Here is a 12388-nt window from a genome sequence, read left to right on the forward strand (position 1 = left end):
ACTCCTGTCTTGGGTACCCTGGGTCCCCCCAGGACTTAATCCGGCCACGTATACACCCACACCCCATGCCATGGACCCCTCACTTTTGCAACCCCATTACCACCTAACACAGGGGGGCCATGCAGACCAACACTCGCCATTTGCACAACGCCACACGACCCACCCATCCCTGCTCACACGGACAACACTCCCACTGCACGCACCATGCTTCGCTCCGGACACAGCTGCCAACTCACACACACACTGTGGCCCTGTGGAAGCGAGAGCCTCCTTTCCCGCCAACACACAGCCACCCACACCCCAACTGACACCCACATGCTACACCACCGAACCCTCCCTCCGCCAAACCCCGTCACCAGCAACCAAATCCAGCCACTGAGGGGACATGCTGGCCGGGAGCCGCCATCCGCGCAACGGACCAGCACACACCATGTTAACACTGCCCGTTGCTGCACATGCTACACCGCATCACACTGCAAGCACCCCGCACCTCACTCTGTACCTCCGTTAGGTGTATCGACACAATTGCCCCCATCCCTGCGGAAGACATGTATGTTCCAAGCCAGCACCAGACAACCACACCGCGGGACAAGGGACACGAGCGCACATTCCAGATTCTATACACCTAACGCAGCCAGACACTCACAGACACCCACCTTGCACTATCACCCATCCCCGTATGTGCAGCAATGCCTTATGCCCTAATCCACACTTGCATGCCGCCATCACAAAGAGGGGAACAAGTGCAGCCTCATAGTCACAGCACAGCCCCATCATCACAACACTTTACAGATCCAGCCATCAGCCAGAGACATACCATCGCCTATCAGCACACAAACAGTGCAACCTCTTCTCCCTTACATGCACACACACACACACACACACACACACACACACACACACACACAATCACCCTCCACACTCCTAACATGCACGCACCCTCCCCCGCCCCCTGCACACACAAAACACCTTCCCCATTCTTTCTACACCCCCACCCACCAACAACCCCTCCTGTCGCCTTCACCCTCACACCACATAAAAAAACACAACCCTCACACACCCAACACTACAAATTACAAACTCCACACCCACTCAACCACCTGACCAACACCTGCCGCACACCGCAAACCCATCCCACAACCACAATTACCCCATACCTGCCATCCACCCTCTAAATACACCACCCATCCAACACCCCCTACACCACAACACAACCTTCCCCATCTGCCTTACCCAGTCACCCCCCCTTGCATGCACACACCACAACCCCAAAAAAACCTCCACCCAACCATTCCATGTGGACCTCCTCCACCCATGCAAACTTCTAACCCCCATCCCCCTGCCACCCACAACGCCATCACAAGCTACACCTGTCACCACCACCATCCCTCACCCCTACCCAAAATACCCATATACAGTCAGCAGCCCACCTCCACGCACTTGCGCAAGCACCATAAAACACTCCCCACAGCATTTTTGCAACCCCCACAGCAAACTACGTTGCCCTCCCAAACAACACTCCACCACGCACATTCCCTTCAACACCCTCCACACTCCAGCCCAACACCACCCTAAACCAATCCCACACCCACCTCCCTCCATCTACAGCCAACTCATTATCTCAAACCAACAAAACACAAGTTAGCGCACAACACTACCCGCATATCCTACAGCCACAAAGATGCACATCGCAACTCCAACATCTACCAAACCAACACACCTCAGCCCCCAACAAACACTGTAACACCACATCTTCTTCTTCTTACCACACGAAGGAACAATCCACCCACCCCTCCCCCAAACACACCATGCACGCACCCTCCACACATCCCTGCTCGCACACCAGTTCCCCATACTTGCAAAACCACCACCCACCAACTCCACCTTAGCAACCACTAACCCTCACAGCCATTGCACACCCACAACTACAACACACAACAAAGCCTGCCACTACAATTCAACCACACACCCCAATACCCTACATAACTCACCCCATGTAAACATCCCTCAGCCACGGCACCTTCGTCTACCCTACCCCTAACCCCTGCACTTCCACCAAGTGGAACACCTCCTCTCCCCTCCCCCAAACATCAGTCCTAGCCCAAAGTATACAGTGACTGGACCACATCGACCGTCCAACCTCACTCTGGTCACCCACCAACCACAGCATCTTCGGCCCAGCCAACCTAATCCATGTACACCTTCCCACAACAAACTCAGCCACCCACAGTCACTTCACCCTCTCCACAATGCAGCACAAAACCACCCAAAACCTATCACATACAACATCTGCCCCTAATTGTAAACCACATACACCTCAAACCCCCCACCTCCACCTCCACCAAAAAAACACTCTGAAACTACTATTCTACACCTTGACATTTCTCCGGGCGTTACGGGGGAGTAGCCCCTTATGACGGTGTGAAGAGCACCCGTAGGGCACGATGAATCACCTAGTATATATATATATATATATCCTCCACAACCAGCCGGCACTCACAAACTCAGATGCAATAGGCTCAGGTGCTCCATCCGAATCAATAATACAGAATCCCCCATGAATAGATGGCACTCAGAGACTTTGATGTATAAATGCAGAAAGCTGTATTCAGATTCAACGTTTCGGGGTGCATGTATATATATATATATATATATATATAGAATCCCCCATGAATAGATGGCACTCAGAGACTTTGATGTATAAATGCAGAAAGCTGTATTCAGATTCAACGTTTCGGGGTGCAACCCCCATTCTTGAGAAAGGGGGTTGCCCCCCCCCCCTGAAATGTTGAATCTGAATACAGCTTTCTGCATTTATACATCAAAGTCTCTGAGTGCCATCTATTCATGGGGGATTCTATACATATCTATATATATATCTATATATATATATATATATATATATATATATATATACACATAAGTATATATGTGTGTGTGTGTGTGTGTGTGTGTGTGTGTGTGTATGTATATGGAGTGTTCTGAAAATGTGTGTGTATATATATATCTTTTTACGTTTCATTGTCATGTATTTTAAATAATATATTTCTTAGCAGTCATACCCTTCCAGTGTAATAGGTCATGGGTTCTGATCCTGAATATGACACTTGTAAAATATGCATCTATAATAAGAGGATGTGACTTTTAAGGTGCAGGAACTAGTGGGGGAGGGCAGTCGGCCAAAGAAGTGATAGTGGCGGCTGTCAGTTAACTTAAAAGGTGACGCTTAACACACGGAGGAGAGGCACCCCCCTACAGAGCAGGAGCCCAGCTCACACAGTTTTGCCTCTGTGTCACTCTCACTGGTAAATTATGTATCTAGTAATCTAATAAGCCCGTATTGACAAAATAGGAGTATCAGGAGTAAGTCAAACACTATTAATGGACTTAGACAGTTAACTCAGAAGTATTCATATATTCAGGGCTGGATTAACAATGGAGCAGATGGAGCCGCGGTGCGGCTGCAGTAGACATGAAATAAAAAGTTCCTCCTACAATAGTCTTCTAAAGGGTGTCCGAGGATCCTCTCCCCCGGCCACAAACACCCTTCACCCCCTCCTGTGGTACTGGCGGCATAAACTGTGTGCTCACGGTGGTGCAATGGGAGGCTGCTTCACTAGCCCTGGCCTCACTGTGCCACATACACAGTGTTGTCCGCACATGTGACCTCAGCACCACCGCGCGTGCTCTGAAGGAAGCAGCGACAGCAGAGGCGTATCTAGGGTAGGGTGAGTGGGGCACGTGCCCTGGGCGCCTTGGCAGGCCCAGGAGAGGGGCGCGCTGCGGGCGTCCAGGGCATCATGCCCCACTCGCCCCCGTCAACCCTAAATGTGAGGGGAGGAGAGCGCAGCGTCTCTCCCTCCCCTCACCGCGGCTGACAGCAGCGCTGCTGTGTCCGGTCTCCGGCGTGAGCCAATCAGAGCTTGCGGACCGGCTCCTGATTGGCTGCCGGTCCGCAAGTTCTGATTGGCTAGCAAACCGGCGCCAGACAGCCGATGGAGACCTGGAGCGGTGAGGGAAAGGAGAGGCGCTACGCTGCGCTCTCCTCCCCTCACATAGCAACAAGCGGCCGGTAAGTGACGTGGGGGGTCCGGCGGCACAGGGGGGTCCGGCGGCACGGGGGGGAGGGGTCCGGCGGCAAAGTGGGGCATGTATCTGACACCAAGTGGGGCCTGTCACTGTGGGGCATGTACCTGGCACTGTGGGGCAATGTATCTGGCACTGTGGGGCAATGTAACTGGCACTGTGGGGCAATGTAACAGGCACTGTGGGGCAATGTATCTGGCACTGTGGGGCATGTAACTGGCACCAAATGGGGCATGTAACTGGCACTGAGTGGGGCCTGCACTGTGGGGCATGTAACTGGCACTGTGGGGCATGTAACTGGCACTGTGGGGCAATGTATCTGGCACTGTGGGGCAATGTAACTGGCACTGTGGGGCAATGTATCTGGCACTGTGGGGCAATGTAACTGGCACTGTGGGGCAATGTATCTGGCACTGTGGGGCATGTATCTGGCACTGTGGGGAATGTAACTGGCACTGTGGGGCAATGTATCTGGCACTGTGGGGCATGTAACTGGCTCTGTGGGGCATGTATCTGGCACTGTGGGGCATTGTATCCGGCACTGTGGGGCAATGTAACTCGCACTGAGTTGGTCATGTATCTGGCACTGTGGGGCAATGTATCTGGCACTGTAGGGCAATGTATCTGGCACTGTGGGGCATGTATCCGGCACTGTGGGGCATTGTATCCGGCACTGTGGGGCAATTTAACTGGCCACTGTGGGGCATGTATCTGGCACTGAGTGGGGCATGTATCTGGCACTGTGGGGCAATGTATCTGGCACTGTGGGGCATGTATACGGCACTGTGGGGCAATGTAACTGGCACTGTGGGGCATGTATCCGGCACTGTGGGGCAATGTAACTGGAACTGTGGGGCATGTATCCGGCACTGTGGGGCAATGTAACTGGCACTGTGGGCCATTTTCAGTGGCCACACACCTTCTGGAGCGTGGCCACACCCCTTCTGCGCCATTTTCCATCTTGCCCTGGGCTACGAAAACCATAGTTACGCCTCTGAGCGACAGCACTGTAACAGCAGCTGAGCAGGCTGCTCTGTGTAGGCGTCCTGAGCCTGGCAGAGTGACTGAGCCTCATGAGGTGAGGTGCTAACTGCTACACTGCTGGTAGTATAAGTATTAATTAGAAACTGACTGTAATATATGGCTACAAACACACACACACACACACACACACACACACACACACACACACATATATATAAATATATATAAAAAACCCAGCACTCACCAAAGTAATCTCCCTTATCCTCAACAATTCAATGGGGGTTTAGTTAGTGTATTGGCCAATGCACGGAAGCCTGCATACCGATTTTCAAGGTACCCCACCTTCAAGCAGGTCCTACACTAACACAAAGTCTTAAAACCTGACTACTTCACTGCTGTTACACACATCATCTGCCTGCTAGATTTAATGTGCACCTGCCACACACTTTATGGCTTTTAAAGGTACACTAGTCACCTTACATTGGCTTAGATATATTGCTAAGGAACAGCTGAGACAGGTGCAGAATAATAGAGCCCACACAGGGGTGCATGAGAAAGCTAGTGGTCATGGTTAATAAGAGTTAACCATAGATTAACCCCATCATATACACACATAGAAAACTGCAACACACGCCACCCCAGAAGTGGGGTACAGCAATGCACTAACCACTCAAAGGGTGGGGTGCACATAACACAGCACTCACCATCCCAGAAGCAGGGTACACTGCTGCACTTACCACTCACAGGGTGGGGTGCATGTAGCCCATGACCAAATCACTTTAATACATACAAACAGAAAACCCAGCACTCACCAAAGTAAGCTCATTTGTCCTCAACAATTCAATAAATAAATGATGGGGGTTTAGTTAGTGTATTGGCCAATGCATGGAAGCCTGCATACCGATCGCCAAGGTACCCCTCCTTCAAGCAGGTCCTACACTATCACAGAGTCTTAAAACCTGACTACTTCACTGCTGTTACACACATCATCTGCCTGCTAGATTTAATGTTCACCTGCCACACACTTTATGGCTTTTAAAGGTACACTAGTCACCTTACATTGGCTTAGATAGATTGCTAAGGAACAGCTGAGACAGGTTCAGAATAATAGAGTCCACACAGGGGTGCATGAGAAAGCTAGTGGCCATGGTTAATAAGAGTTAAACATAGATTAACCCCGTCATATGCACACATAGAAAACCACAGCACACGCCATCCCAGAAGCGGGGTACACCGCTGCACTTACCACTCACAGGGTTGGGTGCATGTAGCCCATGACCGCATCACTCTAATACATACAAACAGAAAACCCAGCACTCACCAAAGTAAGCTCATTTATCCTCAACAATTCAATAAATAAATGACGAGGGTTTAGTTAGCGGATTGGCCAATGAATGCACGGAAGCCTGCAAACCGCTGTTGGACTTTGCAGTAGGGAGCTAGGAGGGCACCAGAGGTATAAACATTGGTATTGTGAGTGCTACTTGCAAATCTACTTATATATATATATACATATATACATATATATGCAATAACATCTGAGTTTATTGATACAATTTATATTTAAGAGTGATTATTTGTGCATTGGCATTCTCACACACAGAAGATTTTATTATTATCCCAATTTTCCTTCTTTTTCACCTTTCTTCTCTTTTCAGTGTTTTGCAGTTTTCAAATAATTGTAATAAATCAATACAAGTTAATCTTTATATTTAGGTGCATCAAGACAAATGCTTTACTTTTTCCTTGTTATATATTAGCATACTGTAAATGCACAGACGCTTCAGGCATTTCTCGCTGTCTATCACTGTATTTAAATGACATAGCACATACTTATAGAACATATTGGAATGTTGAGAGACATAACCACTTATTACACTCTAGTTATCTTTTGTAACTGTTGTTATAATAATGAAGCTATAAATGCCCCAGCTTACCTTAACCAAAGATCGTGGAAATTCTGTGGTGCTGATCTGCATGATATTCCCCAGCACGGGCAGAGGTGTTGGCCCTGGGGGCAGATTTTTCCGAGTTATCCTATTCCACCATTTAGCAAGGTAAATCAGGAGAGTGACCCCAGTAGCCAGGAGAAGGGTCCCTGCTATATTTAGTGCCATTATGGGCACGGCACAATTACAGCAGGTTCTCTGAGCTATGTCCCTCTGTGTTCCTGATAAGAAAAAGCTTTGACATTGAACTATATTCCAAACAGCATGTGATCATTAATGACAGGTAGGGTGAGGTAGAGATTGGTGCAGAGTTACATTTATATTGCATAAGGAATTGTAAATGTTGAGTAATCATAATAAGATTGTTAAATGCCTTTTGAATAACACAGCATAATTTTAGTTTTACAAAATAAAAAATTACAAGAAGAAAGGTGTGTATCACTGGGTTGACCAGAAATAGGTCGACAGGCAATAGGTTAATCTCATATGGTCAACATGAAGTAGGTCCACTGGATCAAAAGTCGGCAGGGTCAATAGGTCGACATGAAAAAGGTAGACACCACAAAAGAGTGATAGGTACAAAAGGTCGACAGAATCAAAAGGTCAACATGGAAATGGTCAACACAAAAAAGTCGACACTGTTTTTTTATATCCTTTTGCATGTTTAACCACATGAAAGGCAAAAAAAAAAAGAAAAAAAGTTGTGTTAACCATATGTGGTGACCCATGTCATGTCTACCAGTTGAACCTGTTGACGTTTTGAACCTATGACTTTATGCACCGTCTACTTTTTACATGTTGACTTATACATTATGGTGACCTTTTGTACCTATCAACCTAATGCTTGTGTATCATATGGGATCGAACTATTGACTGTTTAACCTAATTACTGTCATTCATTATCCAGAACCCCATATAGAAATGCTCTACAGAATTAGCTTTAAAAGCAAGTACAGGCTAAATGACAGGTATGTCATCATGCAGAACTTAGGGAAGTCTTCAGTCTTTTTTATAGGGTATAATAAATTCCTACTATGAATGAGTGGCAGACACAAACAGGTCATCCTAAACCATGGATGGGAAACCTTCAGCCTACCAGCTGTTGTTGAACTTCACATCCCAGCATGCCCTGCAACAGTTTTAACATGGCCAAATACCAAACTGTAGCAAGGCATGCTGGTATGTGTAGTTTAACAACAGCTGGAGGGCCAAAGGTTCCCCATCCCTTCCCTAAACCATGCTCAACTATTGTCTTACACTAATACAGTATGGGCCAGATAGTTTACAAAAAATGTTAAATTAGCTCAAAGGCTTGTTGGTGTTTTTTATTGCAAAATCTTTTTTAGAGCCAAATAGAAAGCATTGTGCTGATTAGACACAAAGATTATATAACTGATTAAATATCAGTTGAAATTAAAACTCTATTGAAAGATGTTAATTGTTATCTTTCCTTCACTTATCCCACATGGAGTTACAAATGGGGATTGGATGGTATTATTTAATTAGGCATTGATTGTCAATATACAGAGGTGTCCTCATACACCGTGCCACTTTCTGCTTGCCAGGTCCCGTGTAACTTGACCAATATTGAAACATAGAAACATAGAATTTAATGGCAGATAAGAACTACTTGGACTATCTAGTCTGCCCATGTACACATGTACACACACACACACACACACACACACACACACACACACACACACACACACCACCTTACACATTAGGGTTACCAGTACATTTTTTGGGTTGTGGGAGAAAACCGGAGTACCCAGAGGAAACTCACGCAAGTTCATGGAGAATATACAAACTCCACAAAGTTAGGGTCATGATGGGAATCGAACCTATGATCTCAGTGCTGTGAGACAGTAATGCTAATCATTACACTGTCCATACTGTCTGTTTTGCATTTTTAGATGTTTTCAATAAAGTTTCTCTACTGTATGTCTAACTTTAGAAATAGTGTAGTTTGTAAATCACAGATATCACAGTAATTCAAAATAGTGTTCTTTTAATACTGTAATAATGAGAATGAGTGAAATTTGACGTGTATCAAGTATGCATGCAAGTAACTTTTTCTATATAACGCTCTGCTGAATAAAGTAGAGCCAGTCTCATTTTCCTGGACATAACTGGCGTGTGGTGTCTGCTTTCTGGGATTCCCAATAGATTGGTAAACAAAGGGTAACAAACAGACAATTGAAGGGGATTGATAGAAGGAGGTTTATCTCCAACACTTATAACATCTAAAACCATTGTTGCTCTCACTGTTTATTTGCTTATAACATCTAAGACCATTGTTGGTCTCATTATCACTCGTGCATTGGTGTTGCAGGGTTAGCTAGGATCCCCCTTACTCACAGTCTCGGGTGGTGCCTTGTCACCTTATAAGAAAGGTGGCCATCAAAGTTTGGGCGTAAGACCTTTAGCACTGCAGGCATCATCTGACCACTAAGAGGGGTAACGGAGTCAGGGGTAGAGCACGAGTTACTGTGGTCATTCATACTAGCCGCAGCTTCACTCATGAGTACTGGAACTCCTTAGTTGTCACATATTCAGCAGAGTTCCAAGTACTCAGTCTGTAACAGTATCACCAGCCATACAACAAAAAACAAAGCTAAATGGAGTAGTTTTTCTTTTTTGGATCAGTTCAGTCCAGTGTCCAGTTCAGTCCAGTGTCCAGAGCATCCAGTGTCCAGATCAGTCCAGTGTCCAGATAAGTCCAGTATCCAGTTCAGTCCAGTGTCCAGATCAGTCCAGTGTCCAATTCAGAATCTAGTCCAGCCTTGTCTTGTCTAGTTCAGAATCCAGTCCAGCCTTGTCTTGTCTAGTTCAGAATCCAGTCCAGCCTTGTTTTGTCTAGTCCAGTCTTATTTGTCTAGCCTTAAATCCTCCTGTGCCTCCTATGCAAGCCCTGCAGGCATTGCTCTCAGCTCTGAACTCTGCTTTCAGTGCTTTGAAACCAGAGCGGCTGGAAGTTTTGCAACAATCCTTAAAGCAACTGCAAAACCTCCTACTAAAAAATGTCTTATCCTGCCTGACTTTATTGAGAGTTCATCTATCTCTAAAGAGACTCTTGCTCACAATATTGTGACAAGAGAATTTTCAGATGTGGTCAGTGAGAAAAGGTTTAAAAGTTTCCTGCAGCCCAGGCTCTTAGAGGAGGAGCATCAGCGTCACAGAAACTTGAATTTATGCCTCTATTGTGGGGGTTCAGGCTACTATCTGCAGACCTGTGAGTTGCGCAAGCCAAAATGTGGTGACAAGTCCCACCCTCTGGCCAAGTTGAGCCAGGATTCATGTCCTACTCTTGTCTATACTATGGCAGCGGTACTTGTCATGAAACCCACACAAAAAAAGTGCTCTGTCCTATAATTGGGGTCCTTGGGCTAGGGAGCCCCATTATTGATTCAGGAATCAAAGGAGAATGTTTCTCTCATCTTTTTACTTTCCTGTTAAATCAGAGTTGCAAACCCCAGTAGGGGAATATTAGGGTCCTGGAGAGGTGCCCAGCGCTCAGGGCCTGGGAACAGTGCCCGATGCCAGGGTCTAGGAAAGGTACCCGATGCTCAGAGCCTAGGAGCGGTGCCCGATGCTCAGGGTCTTGAAGCGGTGCCCAATGCTCAGGGTCTAGGAGCGGTGCCCGATGCTCAGGGTCCAAGAGGGGCATTGGATATAATGGATCAGGTGCCAATCACAGAAGGGGTCTCAGAAGCTGTTACCCCAGGGGGTGCTTAAAAGGCACAATCCCAGAAAGGGTATCTAACCTCATAGCTCCAGGAAGGAATTTGAGAAACACAACCCCAGAAGGGATCTTTAAAGCAGTAACTCCAGATGGGGTCTGGAAAGGAACAGCCTCAGGAGGGGTTCTGGAAGCCATTTCCCCTGGAGGGGTCTCAAGTGGCTTAGCCCCAGTAATGGTCTCAGAGGCCATAATCCCAGAGAAGTAGTCTGATGGTCCAGCCCCAGAGAGGTAGTCTGATGGTCTGGCCCCAGAGAGGGAGTCTGATGGTCCAGCCCCAGAGAGGGAGTCCGATGGTCCAACCCCAGTGAGGGATTTTGATGGTCCAACCCCAGAGAGGGAGTCCGATGGTCCCGCCCCAGAGAGGGTGTTCGATGGTCTGGCCCCAGAGAGGGTGTCCGATGGTCTGGCCCCAGAGAGGGAGTCTGATGGTCCAGCCCCAGAGAGGGAGTCCGATGGTCCGGCCTCTTGGAAAAGGTCCAATGGTCCGGCCCCTGTGAAAAGGTCCGATGTTCCGGCCTCTGTGAAAAGGTCCGAAGTTCCGGCCTCTGTGAAAAGGTCAGATGTTCCGGCCTCTGTGAAAATGTCCGATCCGGTCCCAGCGAGAGAGTCAGACAATCCGGTCCCAGCAAGAGAGTCAGACGATCCGGTCCCAGTGAGAGAGGCCGAGGTTCTGACCCCAGAGGGGGTTATGAAGGCCATTGCCCCAGGAGGGGGCTAAGAATGTCCAGTCCCAGGAGGGGGCTCAGAATGTGCAGCCCCTGATGCAATTTTAAAATTCTCAGCCTCTAGTAAGGTCAGTAGTGACCTTGTTCCAGCAATATACTCCAGCCAGGCAGATGGGAATGAAATGGATCCTAACTCTTTATATGATATGTCAACATCTATAGTCTTTGATGGGGACTTAGTCCAATTTCTTGCGCTCTTCAAACACTACGTCACCATTATGCTGTCTAGACCATCTTTGGGCATCACTTCGGAGAAGGTTGTGCTCTATCTGATTTATTCCTTTAGAGGGGATTTAATTTAATTAAAACCAAAGATCCCATTCTTCAGGATGTCCGGGCATTCAGTGATGCTGTAATTAAGAAATATGGTCCCAAAGAGATGGCTTCAGATTTATCTAAGTCACCTGTCTTGTATGCTGAAAATCCTTCCCTGTCTGCAGAACCAGCCCAAAATCCTCAGGCCACAGCCTTGACAGTAGGAAGTGCCTTCTTCTCTGCTGCTTGCAATACTTTTTCTGAAAGTTCAGCCCCCAAAAAAGCCAATCTCAGGATTGAACCCAGCCTTGCTAGAAGGCACCATCAGTTCTGACAATGTTTGTGGAATTACCGTAATCAGACCAAAGAATAAAAATAAAAATAAATAATTGCTGACCCCTGCCTTGTTTGTTAAAAAAATAAAAAATAAATATTCTTGTCTTGTGTCCAGTGGCCACCCTCAAGGAGGGGGTGGGGGTACTGTTACAAGCTGTAGCCACATGTCTAGTTTTTGTTTATGGATCCCTTGTTTTGGATAACCTGGATTTTGGGGAACTTGACCCCTCGTCAAGGGGGAGGGGGGTACTGTTTTGAACCATGGCAGTGGCTCATTCCTGTTAGCATTTTGCTAATATATTTTATGG

The 12388-nt window shown here is 47.3% G+C and overlaps 1 protein-coding gene across 3 annotated transcripts in view; it reads right to left on the minus strand.

The window, feature by feature from the left end:
• Positions 1–7260, minus strand: part of LOC134949323 (cytochrome P450 2H2-like) — a 67119-nt gene extending 59859 nt beyond the window's left edge. The window contains exon 1 of one of the 3 annotated variants that reach the window (XM_063937818.1): positions 7008–7260. In XM_063937818.1, coding sequence (XP_063793888.1) covers positions 7008–7187 — 180 coding nt within the window. In that variant the 5' untranslated portion in view covers positions 7188–7260. Of the gene's footprint in view, positions 1–6316; positions 6386–7007 lie in introns of those variants that run through there. The other 2 variants (XM_063937819.1, XM_063937820.1) reach the window with 2 other exon arrangements.
• Between the last annotated feature and the right edge of the window lie 5128 nt (positions 7261–12388).

Source organism: Pseudophryne corroboree, chromosome 8 (assembly GCF_028390025.1).
Source record: "Pseudophryne corroboree isolate aPseCor3 chromosome 8, aPseCor3.hap2, whole genome shotgun sequence".
NCBI lineage: Eukaryota > Metazoa > Chordata > Amphibia > Anura > Myobatrachidae > Pseudophryne > Pseudophryne corroboree.